The following is a 25,288-nucleotide window of genomic DNA, read 5'->3' as shown; positions in this document are numbered from 1 at the left end:
CCTTTAAACTTTTCTCCTTTCACCCTTAACCCATGCCCTCTGGTTTTTTTCTCCCCTAGCCTCAGCGGAAAAAGCCTGCTTGCATTCACTCTATCTATACCCATCAAAATCTTATACACCTCTATCAAATCCCCCCTCAATCTTCTACGCTCCAGGGAATAAAGTCCCAACCTATTCAATCTCTCTCTGTAAATCAGCTTCTCAAGTCCCGGCAACATCCTTGTGAACCTTGTCTGCACTCTTTCAACCTTATTTACATCCTTCCTGTAACTAGGTGACCAAAACTGTACACAATACTCCAAATTCGGCCTCACCAATGCCTTATATAACCCTACCATAACACTCCAACTTTTATACTCGATACTCCGATTTATAAAGGCCAATGTACCAAAGGCACTCTTTACGACCCTATCCACCTGTGACTTCTCATGCCCCCTCCTAGCTCTCCTAAGCCCCTATTTCAGCTCATTCCTTGCTAACTTGTAACCCTCAATTGAGCCATCTGAACCTTGTTTCCTCATCCCTACATAAGCTTCCCTCTTCCTTTTTGCAAGACATTCCACCTCTTTTGTGAACCATGGTTCCCTCACTCAGCCATTTCCTCCCTGCCTGACAGGGACATACCTATCAAGGACACCCAGTATTTGTTCCTTGAAAAAGTTCCACTTTTCATTAGTGCCTTTCCCTGACAGTTTCTGTTCCCATCTTATGTCCCCTAATTCTTGCCTGATCGCATCATAATTACCTCTCCCCCAATTGTAAACCTTGCCCTGCCGTACGGCCCTATCCTTCTCCATTGCAATAACAAAAGACACCGAATTGTGGTCACTATCTCCAAAGTGCTCACCCACAACCAAATCTATCACTTGGCCCGGTTCATTTCCAAGTACCAAATCCAATGTGGCCCCACCTCTTGTTGGCCTATCCACATATTGTGTCAGGAAACACACACGCACAAAAACTGCCCCATCCGAACTATTCGACCTATAAAGGTTCCAATCAATATTTGGAAAGTTAAAGTCCCCCATGACAACTACCCTGTGACCTCCACACCTATCCATAATCTGCTTAGCAATTTCTTCCTCCACATCTCTATTACTATTTGGGGGCCTATAGTAAACTCCTAACAACGTGACCGCTTCTTTCCTATTTCTAACTTCAGCCCATATTACCTCAGTATGCAGATCCCCTTCGAAGTACCTTTCCACAGCCATTAAATTATCCTTGATTAACAATGCTACTCCTCCACCTCTTTTACCAGCTTCCCGACACTTACTGAAACATCTATAACCCGGAACGTCCAAAAATCATTCCTGTCCTTGTTCTACCCACGTTTCCGTAATGGCCACAACATCATAGTCCCAAGTACCAATCCACGCCCCAAGTTCGTCTACCTTGTTCCGGATGCTCCTTGCATTGAAGTAGACACACTTCAACCCACCTTCCTGTCTACCGGTACCCACCCTTCCCCAATACCTCACTACCCTCAACACTGACTTCCGGACTACAACTCCTTTTCCCACCCCCCTGACAAATTACTATTGTATGTTCATTTTTATCACAAAGGAGTGAAGAAGTCTTATTACAATTACATGGAGCCTAAATGAGACCACACCTGGACTACTGCGTACAGTTTTGGCCTCTTAACTCAGGAGGATGTACTTGTCTTGGTGGGAGCGCGCTGAAGGTTCACTGAACTGATTGCTGCAAGGCGGGGCTTCTCCAATGAGGACATATTGAATTGGCTTGGCTTATAATCCTGAGAATTTAGAAGAATGAGCAATGACCTGATTGAAACATATACAATTCTTAAGGAGCTTGAAAGGGTAGATGCTGAGAGAATATTTCTCTTGGTTGAAGAGTCTGGAGAACAGTCTGAGATGAGGAGAAATTTCTTCACTCAAAGGTTTTAAATTTTTAGAATTCTCAGTCTTTGAATATATTTGAGACAGAGTTGAGTAGATCTTTGGTACTAAGGGGATTGAGGGATATTGGGGATACTATGATGGAGTTGAGGTTGGAGATGAGCCACAATCCTGTTGAAGGATCGAGCAAAGGGCTGAATTGAATGGTCTATTCCTGTTTCTGTTTCTTATGTTCTGTCTCGGGCAATTACACTATACCGAATTACAGCTAACATCAAATTTACTTGTATTTTTGGTGCAGATTATCACATGGAAATGTTTTTAGAAATTACTGTTTTGTTACTGCTGAAGCTTAATATAAATTTATTTTTTGTGCAGGTGTTGCAGGATGTTGTGCAAAGTCGACAATTGCACCCTTGGACAGAGTGAAAATTTTACTCCAGGCTCACAATCAGCATTATAAACACCTTGGTAATTATTAACAGAAATCTATCAGTCGGCTGTAATTTTTTTACTTGAATTTTTGAGCACGTCGGTGTTCAAAGAGACAGGGGAGATGTCAGTCACAAAATGTCTCATTTCAGATTTACCATTGAACAAGTACTTAATACAATACTCTCTTACTGGTTGATCCAAATGGGTAAGGCACGACCTCTGTCTAGAATGGGGAAATAGACAGCTGGGTGTTTTTCTCCATAAGAAAAGGACCAACCAGGAGAGGAGCAACTCCTAACCACTGCTCAGTGTTCACACATTTCCATGTTGATAAAGAAGAGCTTCTTCAGTACACAGTCATATCAGGATCACGTGTTCATGTATAGAGCAGGTAGGATAGAAATGTATATTTGCCATGGAAGGGACAATGTAAACAGACTGAGCCAGTGATGGCAATTGATGTTGACATTTTTGGGCAAATTTATGTTGTTTCAATATCTGAAAAATGTCCCTTCTGAGCAATGTTTTGATTGCTATGCTCGGGAGTCAGTTTGCTTCTGTTGATGTGAATGAACTAATTTGAAGATGGGCTCCTGGTAAGGTGGAGTCAGAGGACAAAGACTAATTGGAATAATGGCAAAAGAGGACTATCTCACTGGAGACCAAAGGGGCCTGAGGGGAAAGGTAGAGTTCAATACTGTTGGATTGCTTTTTTGTTTTAATTAACCCTACCAAATTAAGATTACTTCATTTTCACACTTATTCCAAATTCCTCCAGCCTATGTTTAAAATTTCCACATTTAATTGCTTCCTATAAATCTGCCATCATAGACTAACATAGACACGAGTTTATGGGTGATTTAAAATCAAATCAACTGTCTGATGAAATAGTTAACTTTTCTACAGACCCTAAACAGGACTAGGCATGCGAGTATGTCACTTTACCTAATTTGAAAAAAAAACTCTAACCACATAGGATGGCCGCATAGCTCATAAATTTAAACAAGTCACTTTCCACTTCTAGCTTCTTGAAGTTACGTATGTTCATTGTATGTTCATTTTTATCACTTCTTAAAGTGACAGAGCAACACAAGTTGTTTGTCAGTTAATTTCCAGTGTCTGATTTACTTCTATAGCTGTAATTAAACCTACAACTCAAATTTCTAATTTTGTAAGACTCCGAATTTCCTTTAGGCAGATATTAATTGGCTACGCTTAAATTTTTACTGATCCTATAGCTGCAGTACAGCTTAGTCAAAATGATTTCAGAGCAAACAGTTTCTTCTACCCATTCCGCGAGTTATGCCTCCTCGGCTTTTGCCATGGCCTTTTGACCACTCCACATGATCGCAGTTTTTTTGCACAAAACCGCTGGGCGTCCCCCAGAACTCCCTTTGTCTGGTTTACTCTGGGCTTGGATTTCGCTCATTAAATCGATTGCTGGTGGACAATAGCCCTCAGCCAAGAGTATTAATCAGAGACGATAGTTGCTCACCGCTATCCCCAGCCAGCCTGAACGAAACCCCATCCTGTCATCCAATTGTTGTAGGCCTTGATGTTAGCCTTTTAATTGATTACAACTGTATCCTTCAACTAACCAGACCAAGTCACAGAGTTCTCTTAAACAGATTGTTTTAATTGCAAGCTATAGCAAAGACACTGGAAAACTACAGCTCGCGTTTTGTAGCTAGCCAGAGTGTGGTATTCTGAGCTACATAAGCAATTATAATTTCAAATTCGATTACAAGTAATTAGCTTAAACCAATTACGTTACGCTTTTTTCATTATAATATCCAATCAGTGTTAAGACTTAATACATTTTGTTTGCAAGTTATCATGACACAGCTCATTCCTGTGTCTGTATATCACTCCCTTTTCCAGTTACAGATGTCTGATTTAATGCTCTTGGTGCCTATCTGTGAAGGCTCTTTTAAGAAGACCAGGAGAAGCCTGGGAAGGTTTTTGGAGAGTTTAAAAAGGGCTTACATTGGAGGTTTCAGCCTTATTGTTCCACAAGAGCAGGCTGAGGGTAAGGGAGTTTGTTTCTGCATTTGATTTATTTATTTTCCAGTTAATTTTGTGTTAAAAATCGGAGGTTTTTTCCAAAACCGGAAGTAGGCCCAGGAGAAGCCTGGGAAGGTTTTTGGAGGGTTTAAAAGCACGCCGCACTTTTGAGCGGGCAGCGTCTGGAGCGGGCAGTGGAGTGAGCAGGGAGCAGAGTGTAAGCTGTAAGGGCTTTGGCTCACAGGGCTTCGACGGAGGCGAGGAAGGTTGTTTGCTTTTCTTCTGTTCCCCCCCTTTTTGTTTGATCTTCCAAAAACTAAAACGAAAATGGCAGGTATGAGTGGGAGGCCAGTATACTGTATTTGGTGTGAGATGTGGGAGTTCCTGGAGGCGACTTGCCTCCCGGAGGTCCATATCTGTGCCAGATGCGTGGAACTGCAACTCCTGAAGGATCGTGTAAGGGAGCTGGAGCTGCGGCTCGATGACCTCAGTTTAGTTAGGGAACATGAGAGATTAATAGATAGAAGTTATAGTCAGGTAGTGACACCAGGGTCTCGGAAGGAAGACACGTGGGTCACAGTTAGGAGGGGTAATAGTCAGAAGGGTGATGTGCCAGAAAGTACCCCAGTGGCAGTCTCCCATAAAAGAAAGGGATGGGCAACAGATGGGATAAGGGAAGGGAGTGAGCAGTCTGTGGAGGGATCCCCTGTGGTTGTCCCTCTCCAAAATAGGTATATTGTTTTGGATTCTGTGGAGGGGGATGACCCTCCAGGGGTAAGCTATGAGGACCAGATCGCCTGCACAGAGACAGGCTCAGGGGTCCGGAAGGGAACGAAGGGGTTTAGGAGAGCGATAGTGGTGGGGGACGCGATGGTTAGAGGCACGGACAAGTGGTTCTGTGGGAGTGAACGGGAATCCGGGATGGTAGTCTGCCTCCCTGGTGCCGGGGTACTGGATGTCTCCGAGAGGGTAGGAAGCATATTAAAAAAGGAAGATAGTCAAACGGACGTAATTATACACATTGGTGAAAATGATGTAGGTGGGAAGAGCAGGGGGGTCATACGAGAGAAATTCAGGGAGATGGGTGCTAGGCTAAAAAGTAAGGCCTCCAGGGTAGCAATCTCTGGACTGCTCCCGGTGTCTAGTGCAAGTGAGGCCAGGAACAGGGAGATTATACAGTTGAACGCATGGCTAAAGGACTGGTGCAAGAGGGAGGGTTTTAAATTCATAGATAACTGGGAAGTCTTCAAGTCAGGATGGCAACTGTACAGAAAGGATGGGTTTCACCTTAACTGGAAGGGAGCAAATATCCTGGCTGGGAGTTTTGCTAGAGTGTTTCGGCAGGGTTTAAACTAGTGTGGCAGGGGGGTGGGGAACAAAACAGTAGGTCAGTAAGTACTGAGGCTGGGGTTGAGCTGGGGGCCAGGGCAAGGCTAGCTAAGAAGAGGAGCACTCTGGAGGAGGATGACCTGAGTGAGCCTGGAGGTCTGGAGTGCATCTGCTTCAATGCGAGGAGCGTAACGGGTAAGACAGATGAACTTAGGGCCTTAATGCTTACGCAGAATTTGGGTGTGGTTGCGGTGACGGAGACTTGGTTAAAAGAAGGACAGGACTGGCAGCTGAATATCCCGGGGCATAAGTGTTTTCGGCGAGACAGAGGAGGGGCTAAAAAAGGTGGGGGAGTAGCGATATTAGGGAGCATATTACCGCGGTGCAGAGGGTAGACAACTTAGATGGGTCATGTACTGAGTCACTGTGGGTGAAACTCAGAAACAGGAAGGGTGCAGTCACTATGCTGGGGGTGTACTACAGACCACCCAACAGCCCACGGGAGGTGGAGGAAAGGATATGTCAGGAGATTCTGGATATGTGCAGAAAAAATAGGGTTGTTGTCGTGGGGGACTTTAATTTCCCTGGTATAGACTGGAAAGTGCTTAGAGCTGGGGTTCCGGACGGGGAGGAATTTGTAAAATGCATACTGGAAGGTTCTTTGGAACAGTATGCAGATAGCCCGACTCGCGAGGGGGCTATACTGGACCTAGTTCTGGGAAATGAGCCTGGTCAGGTCGTCAAAGTTTCGGTAGGGGAACATGTGGTAAATAGTGACCACAACTCTGTTAACTTTAGGATAGTAATGGACAAGGATGAGTGCTGTCCTACGGGCAGGGTGCTAAATTGGGGGAAGGCTAACTATAGCCGGATTAGGCAGGAATTGGTGGACGTTGATTGGGAGAGGATGTTCGAGGGTGAGTCCACGTCTGGCATGTGGGAGTCTTTTAAGGAACAATTGATAAGGCTGCAGGATAGGCATGTGCCTGTAAAAAGGAAGGATAGGAAAGGTAGGATTCGAGAGCCGTGGATAACCAGGGAAATTGATGATCTGATTAAAATGAAAAGGGAGGCATACGTTAAGTCCAGGCAACTGAAAACAGATGGAGCTCTGGAGGAATACAGAGAGAGTAGGAAAGAACTCAAACGGGGAGTTAGAAGCGCAAAAAGAGGTCACGAGATGTTCTTGGCAGATAGGATTAAGGAGAATCCTAAGGCATTTTATTCATACGTTAGGAACAAAAGAGTTGTCAGGGAGAAAATCAGACCTCTCGGGGACAAAGGAGGGGAATTATGCTTAGAACCCAAGGGAATAGGGGAGATCCTAAATGAATACTTTGCATCGGTATTCACGAAGGAGAGGGATGTGTTAACCGGGAGTGTCTCGGAGGGAGGTGTTGACCCGTTAGAGAAAATCTCCATTACAAGGGAGGAAGTGTTAGGTTTTTTAGGGAACATTAAAACTGACAAAGCCCCAGGGCCTGATGGCATCTATCCTAGACTGCTCAGGGAGACGAGAGATGAAATTGCTGGGCCTCTGACGGAAATCTTTGTCGCTTCTTTGGACACAGGTGAGGTCCCTGAGGATTGGAGGATAGCGAATGTGGTCCCGTTGTTTAAGAAGGGTAGCAGGGATAACCCGGGAAAGTATAGGCCGGTGAGCTTGACGTCCGTGGTAGGGAAGTTGTTGGAGAGGATTCTTAGAGACAGGATGTATGTGCATTTAGAACAGAACAATCTCATTAGTGACAGACAGCATGGTTTTGTAAGAGGGAGGTCGTGCCTTACAAATTCGGTGGAGTTTTTTGAGGAAGTGACAAAAACGGTTGACGAAGGAAGGGCCGTGGATGTCGTCTATATGGATTTCAGTAAGGCATTTGACAAAGTCCCACATGGCAGGTTGGTTAAAAAGGTTAAGGTTCATGGGATACAAGGAGAAGTGGCTAGATGGGTGGAGAACTGGCTTGGCCGTAGGAGACGGAGGGTCTTTTTCCGGCTGAAGGCCTGTGACCAGTGGTGTTCCGCAGGGCTCTGTACTGGGACCTCTGCTATTTGTGATATATATAAATGATTTGGAAGAAGGTGTACCTGGTGTGATCAGCAAGTTTGCGGATGACACGAAGATGGCTGGACTTGCGGATAGCAATGAGCATTGTCGGGCAATACAGCAGGATATAGATAGGCTGGAAAATTGGGCGGAGAAATGGCAGATGGAATTTAATCCAGATAAATGCGAAGTGATGCATTTTGGAAGAAATAATGTAGGGAGGGGTTATACAATAAATGGCAGAGCCATCAAGAGTATAGAAACACAGAGGGACCTAGGTGTGCAAGTCCACAAATCCTTGAAGGTGGCAGCACAGGTGGAGAAGGTGGTGAAGAAGGCATATGGTATGCTTGCCTTTATAGGACGGGGTATAGAGTATAAAAGCTGGAGTCTGATGATGCAGCTGTATAGAATGCTGGTTAGGCCACATTTGGTGTACTGCGTCCAGTTCTGGTCGTTGCAATACCAGAAGGACGTGGTGGCGTTAGAGAGAGTGCAGAGAAGGTTTACCAGGATGTTGCCTGGTATGGAGGGTCTTAGCTACGAGGAGAGATTGGGTAAACTGGGGTTGTTCTCCCTGGAAAGACGGAGAATGAGGGGAGATCTAATAGAGGTGTACAAGATTATGAAGGGGATAGATAGGGTGAACGGTGGGAAGCTTTTTCCCAGATCAGAAGTGACGATCACGAGGAGTCACGGGCTCAAGGTGAGAGGGGCGAAGTATAACTCAGATATCAGAGGGATGTTTTTTACACAGAGGGTGGTGGGGGCCTGGAATGCACTGCCAAGTAGGGTGGTGGAGGCAGGCACGCTGGCATCGTTTAAGACTTACCTGGATAGTCACATGAGCAGCCTGGGAATGGAGGGACACAAACGATTGGTCTAGTTGGACCAAGGAGTGGCACAGGCTTGGGGGGCTGAAGGGCCTGTTTCCTGTGCTGTACTGTTCTTTGTTCTTATTTTCATAGCAGCTTGTGTGATTGTGAAACTTGTGATTATTAACCCTTTCGGTCTCACCAATATTTCTACTGCAAAATTTAAGCCATGTTATCTTGCATACCAAGGACTTTAGCAAACAAAACTATGATCAGAAGTTCCCAAGGAGCTCCAGTGTCTTTTCTATGTTTAATTGCATCCTCTCAAGGTGATGTCATTTTAACACTTTCAAACAGTACCTGGCTAATCTTCAATGAATGTGAAATAACTCATCTTTCCTCTTCATTGTACTCACTAATGGGAACTAATTTTCACCATCCTCTATCTTTTTCCAGTACATCCATGATACAAGCCACTTCCTGCTGTTCGCTCTCTGCAGTTTCCTTGACTGATTACGTTTCTTAGCATTTCTCATGGGTTGTCACAGCGCCAGGGACCTGGGTTCAGTTCCGGCCTTGGTTGTCTGTCTGTGTGAAATTTGCATGTTCTCCCCTTGTTTGCATAGGTTTCTTCTGGACTGAGCTGAGGAGAAATTCCTTCACCCAGAGAGTGGTGAAACTGTGGAATTCATTACCAAAACAAAAGGGTCCAGAGGGGCACTTTTTACACACACACAGGGTGGTGAATGTCTGGAACGAGTTACCAGAGGTAGTAGTAGAAGCATGCCAATTCCACACATTTGTTGTGCGAATTCAAGAAGGAATTAGCTATAAGTTCTTGGGGCTAAAGGGATCAAGGCATATGGGGGGGAGGTGGGATCAGGGTATTGAATTTGATCATAATGAATGGAGGAGCAGGCTCGAGGACTGAATAGCCTCCTCCTGCTTCTATATTTCTATATGACTCTATATTTGTTCTAGTGAAATAGAGTCATAGAGGTTTACAACCTGGAAACAGGCCCTTCAGCCAACTTGTCCATGCTGCCCAGTTTTTACCATTAAGCTAGTCCCAATTACCCGCATTTGGCCCATATCCCTCTATACCAATCTTACCCACGTAGCTTTTTAAAAGACAAAATTATACCACCTCTACTACTAACTCTGGCAACTCGTTCCAGACACACTCACCATCTGTGTGAAAAAATTGCCCCTCTGGACCCTTTTGTATCTCTCACCTTTCACCTTAAACTTATGCCCTCTAGTTTTAGACTCCCCTACCTTTGGGAAAAGATGTTGACAATCTACGTCATCTGTGTCCCTCATTTTATGGACCTCTATAAGATCACCCATAACGCTCCTCAGCTCCAAGGAAAAAATGTCCCAGTCTATCCAGACTTTTGATTTGATTTTTGATTTAATTTGATTTATTATTGTCACGTATTAGCATACAGTGAAAAGTATTGTTTCTTGCGCACTATACACAGCATACCATGCATGGAGAAGGAAATGAGAGAGTGCAGAATGTAGTGTTACAGTCAAAGAACAAAGAACAATACAGCACAGGAACAGGCCCTTCGGCCCTCCAAGCCCGCGCCGCTCCCCGGTCCAGGATTGAATCCTGAATCCAGGATCCCCGCCCAATTTTCCAGCCTATCTACATCCTAATATCCTATCCACCGAGCTGTCCCTCACAGCTACGATGCTTTGTTCATCACAACCTATTAACTCACCCCCACCCCCCCATTCCAGACCATGTGATCTCCAGGGAGAGGCGAAAACCCAGAGTGAAAACCCCAGGGCCAATATGGGGGAAAAAAAATCTGGGAAATTCCTCTCCGACCCCCTGAGGCGATCGAAACGAGTCCAGGAGATCACACTGGCCCTGATCAGAAAATGCTTCCCAACCCTATTCATTTCCACTTCTGCTTTACGAACACCATCTGAATTCCCTGCCCCCGAGACAGGTTCCCAACTATCCGCAGTCTCGCTCTGTACTGGCACCAGCAAGATGATCATAGAATGAAGCCTTGAAACGAGAAACAAAGAACAATTAGCCCGCGCCGCTCCCTGGTCCAAACTAGACCACTCTTTTGTATCCCTCCATTCCCACTCCGTTCATATAGCTGTCTAGATAAGTCTTAAATGTTCCCAGTGTGTCCGCCTCCACCACCTTGCCCGGCAACACATTCCAGGCCCCCACGACCCTCTGTGTAAAATATGTCCTTCTGATATCTGTGTTAAACCTCTCCCCCTTCACCTTGAACCTATGACCCCTCGTGAACGTCACCACCGACCCGGGGAAAAGCTTCCCACCGTTCACCCTATCAATGCCTTTCATAATTTTATACACCTCTATTAAGTCTCCCCTCATCCTCCGTCTTTCCAGGGAGAACAACCCCAGTTTCCCCAATCTCTCCTCATAACCAAGCCCCTCCATACCAGGCAACATCCTGGTAAACCTCCTCTGTACTCTCTCCAAAGCCTCCACGTCCTTCTGGTAGTGTGGCGACCAGAACTGGACGCAGTATTCCAAATGCGGCCGAACCAACGTTCTATACATCTACAGTCATAGCTAGGGTGTAGAGAAAGATCAACTTAAAATCTGACAGCAGCAGGGAAGAAGCTGTTCTTGAATCGGTTGGTACATGACATCAGACTTTTGTATCTTTTTCCCAGCAGAAGAAGGTGGAAAAGAGTATGTCTGGGGTGCGTGGGGTCATTAATTGTGCTGGCTGCTTTGCTGAGGCAGCGGAGAATGTAGACAGAGTCAATGGATGGGAGGCTGGTTTGCGTGATGGATTGGGCTACATTCACGACCTTTTGTAGTTTCTTGAGATCTTGGGCAGAGCAGGAGTCATACCGAGCTGTGATACAACCAGAATGAATGCTTTCTATGGTGCATCTGTAGAAGTTGATGAGAGTCATAGCTGACATGCCAAATTTCATAGAAATCATAGAAACCCTACAGTACAGAAAGAGGCCATTCGGCCCATCGAGTCTGCACCGACCACAATCCCACCCAGGCCCTACCCCCATATCCCTACATATTTTACCCGCAAATCCACGCATCCCAGGACACTAAGGGGCAATTTTAGCATGGCCAATCAATCTAACCCGCACATCTTTGGACTGTGGGAGGAAACCGGAGCACCCAGAGGAAACCCACGCAGACACGAGGAGAATGTGCAAACTCCACACAGACAGTGACCCAAGCCAGGAATCGAACCCAGGTCCCTGGAGCTGTGAAGCAGCAGTGCTAACCACTGTGCTGCCGTGCCACCCTTAGTTTCCTTAGTCTTCTGAGAAAGTAGAGGCGCTGGTGGGCTTTCTTAACTATAATGTCGGCATGGGGAGACCAGGACAGGTTGTTGGTGACCTGGACACCTTAAAAACTTGAAGCTCTCAACCCTTTCCACTTCTGTTGATGTAGACAGGGGCATATTCTCCACTACGCTTCCTGAAGTCGATGACAATCTCCTTCGTTTTGTTGACATTGAGGGAGAGATTATTGTCGCTGCACCAGTTCACCAGATTCTCTATCTCATTCCTGTACTCTGTCTTGTCATTGTTTGAGATCCGACCCACTACGGTGGTGTCGTCAGCAAACTTGAAAATCAAGTTGGAGGGGAATTTGGCCACACAGTCAAGGGTATATAAAGAGTATAGTAGGGAGCTGAGAACACAGCCTTGTGGGGCACCGGTATTGAGGATGATCGTGGAGGAGGTGTTGTTGCCTATCCTTACTGATTGTGGTCTGTGAGTTAGGAAGTTCAGGATCCAGTCACGGAGGGAGGTGCCGAGGCCCAGGCCATGGAGTTTGGAGATGAGTTTTGTTGGAATAATGGTGTTGAAGGCTGAGCTGTAGACAATAAATAGGAGTCTGACATAGGTGTCTTTGTTATCAAGGTGTTCCAGGATTGAGTGCAAGGCCAGGGAGATGGCATCTGCTGTGGACCTGTTGCGGTGATAGGCAAACTGTAGTGGGTCCAGGCAGCCAGGGAGGCTGGAATTGATTATTCTGAGAACTCTCTTTATAACTCAAACCAGCAAGTCCCGGTAGCATCCTAGTAAATCTTTTCTGCACTCTTTCTAGTTTAATAATATCCTTTCTATAATAGGGTGACCAGAATTGCACACTGTATTCCAAGTGTGGCCATACCAATGTCTTGTACAACTTTAACAAGATGTCCCAACTCTTGTATTCAATGTTCTGACCGATGAAACCAAGCATGCTGAATGCTGCCTTCACCCTGTGCACCTGTGACTCCACTCTCAAGGAGCTATGAACCTGTACCCTTAGATCTCTTTGTTCGATAACTCTCCCCAACGCCCTACCCTTAACTGAGTAAGTCCTGCCCTGGTTCAATCTACCAAAATGCATCACCTCGCATTTATCTAAATTAAACTCTATCTGCTATTCATCAGCCCACTGACCCAATTGATCAAGATTCCGTTGCAATTCTAGATAACCACCTTCACTGTCCACTGTGCCACCAATCTTGGTGTCATCTGCAACCTTATTAACCATGCCTCCTAAATTCCCAATCTAATCATTAATATGAATGACAGATAACAGTGAACCCAGCACTGAATGGTTATGTCTGACCTCTCTTTTATATGCTCTCTATTTGTGCCCACTACTGGAATACTCCATTCCACCACTTCTCCTAAAAGAGTCTTTTCTGAACAATTCCAGTATTGAGATATGTACCTCGGTGTTTGGAATCATTTCACCCTGTCTGTGTGGTACTCCTAATGTCTAGTTTATCAACTGCTGCAAGACCTTTTGTGTCACGTGTATTTGACCAACTTCTTACACTAGTGCTCCATTGCTTTGTATCTTTCTCATATACATTATGAACATCTTTGTTTGGACCATCTCCCATTATTGGAATTAGACTTGGTAACTTCTAGTTGTGTTTTTACTGGTGCACATTAAAACTTGCTCCAATTTTTCAGTCTCTCCTACTGCAAGTCCCTCTGCATAGTTTAAACACCACAACCTGTCTGCTCCTTCTCTTTATTCCACCTTCCCTGTCAGGATGTTGAATGGCCTCTCCTTGCCTAGTGAGCCTCTCCATTCAGAGGAGAGTAGCATGGATAACTGCCCTGGCACTCTGCCCATCCTTTATAACAGAGACTCGCCCTCCTTATTTGGCATGTTCCTTTCTCCTATTCCAAACCCCAGCATGGCCTTCTCTATGACCCCATCAGTATAGAACAACTTACAGTTCTAACTCTCCAGAACCTGGGCCGAGAAAGCAAATATCACAGCCCACAGAATATTCCATCCTGGGTCAAGTTTGTTTCAACTATATAACTTTGAGGAGAAAAATGGATCAGTCTCCTTCAATTAAATTAAAATTACTTCTCCCTCTTTTTTTATTGTTGTTTTCTTTGCACAATTCTATAAGATAGGCAGTGGTCATTTTGTGCTGTCACAGTATGATGGGTCAGACCTGAAGAATAGGCTTTGTAACAGCCCGAATTGACAGGTAAACACTGTAGGAAGGAAGCATGGAGAGTCTTCCAAATGAGGTCCGTTGCCCACAATATTGATGAGGATAAACAAGAGATGCCCTTTACCCACACTTGAGGTTGTCCTTATGACCTTTGCATAAACAAATCAAAGTACAGCAACTGCTTCAGGTCCTTGCTCTAACTGGATTTCCTAAGACGGTCGTGCTATCATAGGAAAAGAAACAATAGACATTGCAGTCATAAAGAAAAGTCAGTTACTGTCACAATCATTGAGCAACTCTGACCTCCCACCCCTCCCCTCCACCTGGACATCCAGGTGGCCCAACCATGACCTTTGATCTCTCAGTCTCATAGCCCCAATTAGCCTCTTTGAACTTGAATCAATCCCCATGACTCTGGAAGCCCAACTCTAATAGCTCCCCAAGTGAACCTTGTGAGGGTAATTATCCTGCTGTAGGCATTAATTACACTGTGGGAGGGATCATCATCTCCCTTTGATATATGGTTTCCTATAGGAGAATAACTTTGGAAGGTAATTTACTGGGAAGAGGGACTGGGTTGATTTAGAGATGTAATTTCCATGCTGGGTTGAAATGTAATTATCTATTACACTGGAGGAGAAAGGGGTCATTTTGCTGTGTGGTAGGGGAGGTGTTTGCCATATGGTGGGCAGGGCGGATGAAGAAGCAGGATTTAATTGTAAGCACTGTGGAGTCTGGGATCACTCTTGCTTCTAGCTCCAAGAGCAAATATTTGTGGTTGAATGAAATATCTCTCAAAGTTGGTTTGATGCAGAGGCTGCTGTTGGAATATATTCTGTGTTGAACACTGTGTTGGCTCCTTGTTAACTACCTTTGCCATCATGCCACACTCGTGATGCAGGTCCAGCTCAGCATGTTTTATTTTCTATTTGAAAATCAGTTACCATTAGAATCAGTTTCCACCTAGTTCTAAATTTAAACAGTGGGAAAATATTATTTAAGTTGTGTGGGGGAGAAAAAATGATCCCAAGTCATATTCAAGTTCAATTCCAGCCTTGGGTCACTGTGTGGAGTTTGAATGTTCTCCTCATGTCTGCATGGGTTTCCTCGGTGTGCTCCGGTTTCCTCCCACAGATGTGTGGGTTAGGTGGAATTGCCGTGCTCAATTGTCCCTTAGTGTCAGGGGGATTAGTAGGATAAATATGTGGAGTTACAGGATAGGGCCTAGGATTGTCGTTGGTGCAAGCTTGATGGGCCGTATGGCCTCCTCCTGCACTGTCGTGATTGTATGATTCATACGGTCAGGAAATTCACCATGTGATTTTTAATAAGACTCGGGTATATTTTCATACTAGAGAAATCAGGAGGGCAAAAAGGGACATGAGATTGCTTTGGCAGATAAGGCAAAGGAGAATCCAAAGAGCTTCTACAAATATATAAAGGGCAAAAGAGTAACTATGGAAAGAATAGGGTCTTTTAACAAAGTCATCTATGTGCGGATCCACAAGAGATGAGTGAGATCCTAAGTGAATATTTCTCATCAGTATTTACTGTTGAGAAAGGCATGGATGTTAGGGAACTTGGGGAAATAAATAGCGATATCTTGAGGAGTGTACATATTACAGAAAAGGAGTTGCTGGAAGTCTTAAAGGTCATCAAGATAGATAAATCCCCGGGACCTGATGAAGTTTATTCCAGGGCCTTGTGGGAGGCTAGGGAGGAAATTGTGGGCCCTCTAGCAGAGGTATTTGAATCATCGACAGGCACAGGTGAGGTGCCTGAAGATTGGAGGGTGGCAAATGCTGTACCTTTGTTTAAAAAGGGCTGCAGGGAAAAGCCTGGGAACTACAGGCCAGTGAGTCACACATCTGTAGTGGGTAAGTTGTTGGAAGGTATTCTGAGAGACAGGATCTACAGGCATTTAGAGAGGCAAGGACTGATTAGGGACAGTCAGCATGGCTTTGTGAGTGGCAAATCATGTCTCACAAATTTGATTGAGTTTTTTGAAGGGGTGACCAAGAAGGTAGATGAGGGCAGTGCAGTCGATGTTATCTACATGAACTTTAGCAAGGCCTTTGACAAAGTACCACATGGTGGGTTGTTGCATAGGTTAAATCTCACGGGATCTAGGGTGAGTTAACCAACTGGATACAAAATTGGCTTGACGACAGAAAGAAGAAGGTGGTTGTAGAGGGTTGTTTTTCAAGCTGGAGGCCTGTGACCAGCGGTGTGCCTCAGGGATCAGTGCTGCTGTTATTTGTCATTTATATCAATGATTTGGATGGGAATTTAGGAGGCATGGTTAGTAAGCTTGCAGGTGGCACCAGGATTGGCATAGTGGACAGTGAGGAGAATTATCTAGCATTGCAATAGGATCTTGATCAATTGGGCCAGTGGGCTGATAAATGGCAGATGGAGTTTAATTTAGATAAATGCGAGGTGATGCATTTTGGTAGATTGAACCAGTGCCGGACTTGCTCAGTTAAGGGCGTTGGGGAGAGTTATGGAACAAAGGGATCTAGGGGTACAGGTCCATAGCTCCTTGAAAGTGGAGTCACAGGTGGGCAGAGTGGTGAAGAAGGCATTCAGCACGCTTGGTTTCATTGGTCAGAATATTGAATACAGGAGTTGGGACATCTTGAAGTTGTACAAGACATTAGTAAGGCCACACTTGGAATACTGTGTACAGTTCTGGTCACCCTATTGTAGAAAGGATATTATTAAACTAGAAAGGGTCCAGAAAAGATTTACTCGGATGCTACCGGGACTAGCTGGTTTGAGTTATAAGGAAAGGCTGGATAGACTGGGACTTCTTCCCCTGGAGCGTAGGAGACTTAGGGGTGATCTTATAGAGGTCTATAAAATAATGAGAGGCATAGATAGGGTAGATAGTCAACATATTTTCCCAAAGGTAGGGGAGTCTAAAACTGGAGGGCACAGGTTTAAGGTGAGAGGAGAGAGATACAAAAGGGTCCAGAGGGGCAATTTTTTCACGCAGAGGGTGGTAGTAGAGGCAGGTACAATTTTGTCTTTTAAAAAGCATTTAGACAGTTACATGGGTAAGATTGACACACAGGGAGATGGGCCAAACGTGGGCAATTGGGACTAGCTTAATGGTAAAAACTGGGCAGCATGGACAAGTTGGGCCAAAGGGCCTGTTTCCATGCTGTAAACGTCTATGACTCTATTGCACAAAGGGAATCATGACCGGGTGTAATTTTCATGTGAAGCAGGGTTAAAGAACGAGAGATAATTAGATCAGGAACCCCAAGCAGTCGGCTTGGTTGCACAGAATTTGAATATTTCTGAAAATATTACTGAAGTCTTTTGGCTTGTAGACTCGTCAGGATAAATGCAAGAATGGCAATTTCAAACAATTGTAATTTATACCACAGAAGAAAATCGTGCTGATTGGTTGGCAAGTGGACTATGATTGGCTGAGGCATTGCCATAGAGAGAACACAGGGAACTATAGACTTGCCAATCTCTTGGGTAATTCAAAACAAAGCACAAGACTTGAAAACATTCCTTTCATTTGCAGAAAGTGGATCCCTGTGTGTAAATGTATCCCACTTCTAGCAGACGCAATGAGCCACCCTATGATCTTGACTAATTATCTTAAGTCAGTTGTTAGTGAGCCATTAGCACACTCGGCATTCTTCAGTAGGTACTACCCAATGTGGAATCATATTTTGCAGTAAAAAATGTTGCTTTGGGTTTTTCAAGTACAGGCTAGTTGAGTGTGGATTGTGTTCTGCCTACTGCGAACAAGTGAAGGAACATGTTTGATTCAACCAATCATTGGGACAAGCAGCATCTGAACGGCACTGAAATTCATACATCACATTGCTGAACGATGTGGTCAGCAGAGGGTTGTTTTTTAGACTGATGGCAACATCCTGTTGGTGGAAAATACCACCTGGGTAGCCAATGCATAGTAGCAGTGTGAAACAGCTTGTTTAACCTGTTCAAATTTTTTTAGATGGTTTGCCTTTCCAGGGCGATTTAAGGTGGGATGGGCACTTTTCAGTTTTGAATCGGTAGCACAGTGGTTTCCTCCCACAGTCCAAAGATGTGCAGGTTAGGTTAATTGTCCATGCTATATTATCCCTCTATGTACCCGAACAGGCGCCAGAGTGTGCCAACGAGGGGAGTTTCATAGTAATTTCATTAAGTGTTAATGTAAGCCTACTTGTGACTAATAAACTTTACTGTACAGGTGGTGATCTGTGACCCATTTGTGAGATTGTACACTACACACAATGATCTGGATCAGGATAGTTCTGATGCACTCTGTTTCTGTGTCAAGCTTACATGGTGAACAAGTGGCTCAGGCACTCTTTACAAGATTGCTGATCAGAGCACATGGAGCTATAAAAATTCCAATGTGGATATTGACTGGTGAAGGTAAATAGTGGCAGAGAACCTATTGGCGGATTTCTCAATTAGCACAAGTTTGGCTTCCCATTTTAAAGTGAATTTGAGTGCAGGAAGGAGTGTATTAAGGTAATACAATTCAGTCTTCAATTAAAAACCATTCTGATCTTATTTGTGTATTTAGTTAAATTTCTACATTTACATTTGTAATGGAAATTTACACATTTACATTTGTAATTCTAGCATTCTGGATACACCTTCCAAACAGTGAAGGTACTGCACATATTAGTAATGTGGAGTATAAGTGGTATCTTGTTTGAGGAATGCAGGTAAGCAAATCGGTTTTGTAATTAAAAGTTTGTTTGGAACCTGATTTGTGACTGGGATCTTTCTTACAGGAGTGTTTTCTACTTTGCGTGCTGTACCAAAGAAAGAGGGTTTCCTTGGATTGTATAAAGGTAACGGAGCTATGATGGTCAGGATCTTTCCTTATGGTGCTATTCAGTTCACTGCATTCGACCGATACAGAAAGGTAAAGTTAGCTGAGTGAATAGAATTCATGATAATAGTGTTTTTAAAGTATGAAATCATTATAAAGTAAGCTTGCAGAGTGGGAATAGTGTGGTGTAACAGTGGAGCAAATAGGTTCTAGTGCATCAGGACAGTAATAAGACCATAAGACATAGGAGCAGAATTAGGCCACTCGGCCCATCGAGTCTGCTCTGCCATTCAATCATGGCTGACTTTTTTTTCTCATCCCTATGCTCCTGCCTTTTCCTCATAACCCCTGATCCCCTTATCAATGAAGAACCTATCTATCTCTGTCTTAAAGACACTCAATGACCTGGCCTCCTCAGCCTCCTGCAGCAGAGTTCAACAGATTCACCACTCTCTGGCTGAAGAAATTTCTCCTCATCTCTGTTTTAAAGGATCGTCCCTTTAGCCTGAGGTTGTGACCTCTGGTTCTAGTTTTTCCTACTAGTGGAAACATCCTCTCTACGTCCACTCTATCCAGGCCCTCACAGTATTCTGTAAGTTTCAATAAGATCCCCCCTCATCCTTCTAAACTCCAATGAGTACAGACCCAGAGTTCTCAACCGTTCCTCATACGACAAGCTCTTCATTCCAGGGATCATTCTTGTGAACCTCCTCTGGACCCTTTCCAAGGCCAGCACGTCCTTCCTTAGATAAGGGGCCCAAAACTGCTCACAATACTCCAAATGGGGTCTGATCAGAGCCCTATACAGCCTCAGAAGTACATCCCTGCTCTTGTATTCTAGCCCTCTCGACATGAATGTTAACATTGCACTTGCCTTCCTAATTGCCAACTGAACCTGCACATTAACCTTAAGAGAATCTTGAACAAGGACTCCCAAGTCCCTCTGTGTTTCTGATTTCCTAAGCATTTCTCCATTTAGAAAATAGTCTATCCCTCCATTCCTCCTTCCAAAATGCATAACCTCACACTTTTCCACATTGTATTCCATCTGCCACTTCTTTGCCCACTCTCCTAACCTGTCCAAGTCCTTCTGCAGCCCCTCCTGCTTCCTCAGTACTACCTGTCCCTCTACATACCTTTGTATCATCTGCAAACTTAGCAACAGTGCCTTCAGTTCCTTCCTCCAAATCGTTAATGTGTATTGTGAAAAGTTATGGTCCCAGCACTGGCCCCTGAGGCACACCACTAGTCACTGGCTGCCATCCTGAAAAAGACCCCTTTATTCCCACACTCTGCCATCTGCCAGTCAACCAATCCTCTATCCATGCCAGGATCTTACCCTTAACACCAGGGCACTCAATTTACTTAACAGTCTTCTATGTGGCACCTTGTCAAAGGTGTTCTGGAAATCTAAATAAATCATGTCCATTGGCTCTCCTTTATCTAACTTCCTTGTTACCTCCTCAAAGAACCCTAACAGATTTGTCAGACATGACCTCCCCTTGACAAAGCCATGTTGATCAGCCCTACTTTATCATGCACTTCCAAGTACTCTGCGATCTCATCTTTAACAATGGACTCTGAAAATCTTGCCAGTGACTGAAGTCAGTCTAACCGGCCTATAATTTCCCATCTGCTGCCTCCCTCCCTTCTTAAACAGCGGTGTTACATGCGCTTCTTTCCGGTCCTCTGGTACCCTCCCTGCCCAGTAAGAAGTCTCACAACACCAGGTTAAAGTCCAACAGGTTTATTTGTAGCAAACGCCACTAGCTTTCGGAACTGGCTGTTCCTTCGTCAAGTGGGTGGGAGTTCCGAAAGCTAGTGGCGTTTGCTACAAATAAACCTGTTGGACTTCAACCTGGTGTGTGAGACTTCTTACTGTGTTTACCCCAGTCCAACGCCGGCATCTCCACATCACCCTCCCTGCCTCCAGTGATTCCTGAAAGATCGCCACCAATGTCTCCACAATTTCCTCAGCTATCTCTTTTAGAACCCTGGGGTGTAGTCCATCCGGTCCAGGTCATTTATCCACCTTCAGACCTTTCAGTTTTCCCAGAACCTTCTCCTTAGAGATGGCCACTACACTCACCTGTGCTCCCTGACTCTCCTGGCATCCTACTGGTGTCTTCCACCGTGAAGACTGATGCAAAGTAACTGTTCAGTTCCTCTGCCATTGCTTTGTTTCGTATTATTTCTTCTCCAGCCTCATTTTCCAGTGGTCCAATGGCTATTTTTGCCTCTCTTACATTTTATATATTGAAAATAACTCTTCCTATCATCTTTTATATTACTAGCTAGCTTACACTCATATTCCATCTTCTCCCCCCTGCCGGCTTATTGCTTTTTTTAGTTGTCCTCTGCTTGCTTTTAAAGGTTTCCCAATCTTCTGGCTTCCCACTAATCTTCGCCACTTTGTATGCTTTTTCTTTTGCTTTTATTCTGTCCTTGACTTCCTGCATCAGCCATGGATGCCTCGTCCTCCCCTTAGCATGTTTCCTCCTCCTTGGGATGAATTTCTGTTGTGCCTCCCGAATAACCCCCCAAAACTCCTGCCATTGCTGTTCCACTGTCTTCCCTGCTGGGTTCCCTTTTCAATCAACTCTGGCCAGCTCCTCCCTGATGTTTTTTTAGTTACCTTTATTTAATTGTAATATTGTTACGTCCGACTCCAGCTTCTCCCTCTGAAACTGCAGGGTAAATATTGTGGTCACTGCTCCCTAAGGGTTCCTTCACCTGAAGTTCTCTAATCAAGTCTGCCTCATTACACATCACCAAATCCAGAATAGCCTGTTTCCTAGTAGGCTCCATCACAAGCTGCTCCAAAAAAACATCTCTTAGACATTCCACAAATTCCTTTTCTTGGGATCCACTCCCTACTTGATTTTCCCAATCCACCTGCATATTGAAGTCCCCCATAATTATTGTAATATTGCCTTTCTTATATGCCTTTTCTATCTTCCTGATTTATTTTCTGCCTCACATCCTGACTACTGCTTGGGGGTCTGTACATAACTCCCATCAGGGTCTTTTTACCTTTGCGATTCCTCAACTCTACCCACAGAGATTCTATGCCTTCTAATCCTATATCACTTCTTGCTATCGATTTAACTTCACTCCTTACTGACAATGTAATTTCAATGTGCTCAACAAGCTTATTTACCTTGTTCCATATACTGCGCGCATTTAGGTACAACACCCTCAGTCCTGCATTGACCACCTCCCTTCTCATACTTGTCAACTTTTTTGCTCTGCCTGAGGTTAGATTCCTGTCACCTTCTATACTCTCTGTTCTATTATGTGGTCTGGAAACTTTAGTAAAGTTACTAACCTCTCCTGAGCCCTCAGCTCCATTAACCTGCACTTCTTCTACCCTCTCCTTTAACTTTGATTTTCTAATTTTCCACACAACTGAACCCTCTCCCCCACTATTTAGTTTAAAGCCCTATCTACAGCCCTAGTTATACGATTCACCAGGACTCTGGTCCCAGCACGATTTAGATGGAGACCGTCCCATCGGAACAGGTCCTCTCTTCCCCAAGATTGGTGCCAATGTCCCATGAATTCAAACCCATTCCTCCCACACCAATCTTTAAGCCACGCATTTACCTCCTTAATCTTATTGAGCCTGTGCCAATTCGCTTGTGGCTCAGGTAGTAATCCAGAGATTACCACCTTGTTGGTTCTGCTTTTTAATTTAGCTCCAAGCTGTTCATACTCCCTTAGCAGAATCTTTATTCCTGTTCTACCTATGCCATTGGTACCCATGTGGACCACGACAACTGGATCTTTACCCTCCCACTCCAAGTTCCTCTGCAGCCCAGATAAGATATCCTGAACCCGAGCACCAGGCAGGCAACACAACCTTCGGGATTCTCGATCCTGGTCACAGAGAACAGTGTCAATGTCCCGAACTATACTATCCCCAATTACGACTACATTTCTTTTTTCTCCCCCCACTTGAACGGCTCCCTGTACCACGGTCATCTAGAACTGAACATGCTATGTGGGTGTGACACAGACATTCCCCCTACATCTCTTGCCCCAAACCTTGTGTCTCTTGTTCCTACTTAATTAATGCCTAATCTTAACTAATGGGAGCAGTTTTTCCTTGACTATCTTATCGAAACCTGTCATAATCTTGTGCACCTCTCCACCCAATTTCCTTTGCTCCAGGGAGAACAGCCACAGCTTCTTCAACTGAACCTTGTAGCTAAAATCCCTCAATCCTGGAACCATTCTGGGTAAATCTCCTCTGCACCCCCTCGAAAACCCTTGGGTCCTTCCTGAAGTGTGGCAGCCAGAGCTGGACACACAACTCCACTTCTTTTCTAAGTAGAACTTCATCATGATGTGGCTTAATTTACCTGATGTTGTACTCATTGCTCTGTCAGTGTATCCTGTAGCTATTAGGAATGTCCTTTCACCCTTTCTTGAATAACGGTGTCATACTGGACACACTCCAATTCTTTGTACTCGATGAATAAATAGGACTAAAAGCCAGCAAATCTCCTGGACCTGATGGCCTACATCCTAGCGTTTTAAAATCTATAGCTAAAGAACTTTTGAATGCAGAGATTTTGATCTCTCAGAATTCCTTGGATTCTGGAATGTCAACCTTCCCCAGAACCTGTCCCACTGTCTCAGGATCTAACACCCTCTGTCTTGCACCATCTTGCCAGCCACTGCTCCATCCTCCTATATCTGTACTCACTGGTGAGTAATCCTATTATTAATCCTGCTTCTTAATCCCTTTCCTTACTCCAAAAAAATCCACCAGAAGAACCTCAACTCTTTTTCTACTTATGTCATCGGTACAGTTTTGGACCTTGACCTCTGGCTGTTCAGCCTTTTCCCACGGAGCACTCTGCAGCTGCCTTGTGATATCCTTGAGCCTTGCACCAGGGAAGCATAACCTTTTATACTTGAATGCCTTTGTAATAGAGTGGAGTGAAGGAGTCCTACTGCAGTTGTACAGGGTAAGACTGCACCTGGAGTAGTGTGTCTGGTTTTGGTCTCATTACCTAAGGAAGTATATCGTTGCTGTACAATGAAGGTGCACCAGACTGATTCATGGGATGATGCAGATTGTCCGATGGGGAGAGAGGGGCTGGGCCTGTATTCTCTCGAGTTTTGAATAATGAGCAAGCATAGAATATTCATGGCACAGAAGAAGACCATTCACCCATTGAGTTCGTGCTAGCTTTCTGCAGCGCAATCCAGTCAGTCTGTATCCCCACAGCTCTGTAAGTTTATTTCAAGTATCCCCATTCAATTTTATTTTGAAATTGATGCCACCACCCTCGTGGGCAACGAGTTGCAGAATCCACTTGCTGCTTTCAAAAATGTTCCCACAATGCTCATCATTTCATCCTCTTGCTCAAAACCTTACCGCTGTGTCTCCAGGTCCTTGTACCATCAGCTAATGGGAAAAAAACCTTTTGTAATCTTGTCAAAATCTCTGCTCAATCTCCTTTGAACTAAAGAGAACAACACCAGCTTCTCAGCCGAACCTTGGAGCTAAAATCTGCATCCTTGGGACCATTCTGATAAAAGTTACCTGCGTCCTCTCGAGAACCTTCATATCCTAAAGGGTGGCAACCAGAACTGAATACATTTCTCTAGCTGAAGCCTTATCTGAGCTCATAACTTCCCTTATTTTGTACTCAATACCTCGATTTATGAAGCCCAAGATTTCATATGCCTCATGCATTTGTCCTGTCACCTTCAAGGATTGATGTCCATATCCCTGTCTCTGTACACAGTTTAAACTGTGTTGTTGAGCCTATATTGCCTTCCCTGTCCCTTCTTCCATAATGCATCACCTCACAATCCGCCATGCCATCTGCTTCCTTTTTGTTCCCTAATCAGCCCAACCCTTTCTTTGACTCTCACTATTTGTGTGCTTCTGAAGCACTTTTGGGTTCTGTTGGGTCTCCAGAAGAGATTTGATTAAATACTTTAAGTGGAAAAGAAAAGCTATTTGGAAAGAGAAGGGAAGAGGGATTGGTTGGATAGTTATACTAAAGACCCCTATGTACATCGTCCATCATGCTGATCACTCTGTATATACTAGGTGCATATTGTGGCAGGGATTAGGAAGAATTTTGAGTGGTTAGAATTATAAATACAAGAATCTTCATTTTGTTTTGTTCAGCTTTTGATCGGCAAACTTGGTATATCAGGGCACATTCACCGATTAATGGCTGGATCTATGGCAGGTAACTTGTTTTATTCAGAGTTCTAAAAAAATATTTGTGTTGCAGTTGTGAAGAAGTGTACTGAAATTGCCAAAAAATGAAACAAGTGCTTTTTATGAAGTGTGCAGTCATTATGGCACAGAAGGAGGCCATTGGGTCAATGCCGGCTCTCTGTAAAGCAATACAATCATTCCCATTTGCCCTCTCCATTCCCTTACTACTGTCGACTAGTTTTGCTTAAGCGTCCATTCAATTTCCTCTTTAGGTCATTCACGATTTCTGCGAATTCCAGGTCATTACTGCTCACTGTTTTAAAAG

At 44.4% G+C, this 25,288-nt stretch overlaps 1 protein-coding gene across 1 annotated transcript in view; it reads left to right on the top strand.

The window, feature by feature from the left end:
- Nucleotides 1–25,288, top strand: part of slc25a16 (solute carrier family 25 member 16) — a 62,060-nt gene that overhangs the window by 20,361 nt on the left and 16,411 nt on the right. The window contains exons 2-4 of the mRNA XM_078207144.1: nt 2,244–2,336; nt 18,733–18,866; nt 24,928–24,991. Coding sequence (XP_078063270.1) covers nt 2,244–2,336; nt 18,733–18,866; nt 24,928–24,991 — 291 coding nt within the window. The remainder of the gene's footprint in view (nt 1–2,243; nt 2,337–18,732; nt 18,867–24,927; nt 24,992–25,288) is intronic.

The sequence above is a fragment of the Mustelus asterias genome, unplaced genomic scaffold (genome assembly GCF_964213995.1).
Source record: "Mustelus asterias unplaced genomic scaffold, sMusAst1.hap1.1 HAP1_SCAFFOLD_2080, whole genome shotgun sequence".
NCBI lineage: Eukaryota > Metazoa > Chordata > Chondrichthyes > Carcharhiniformes > Triakidae > Mustelus > Mustelus asterias.
This window is presented reverse-complemented; position numbering and strand designations above follow the sequence as displayed.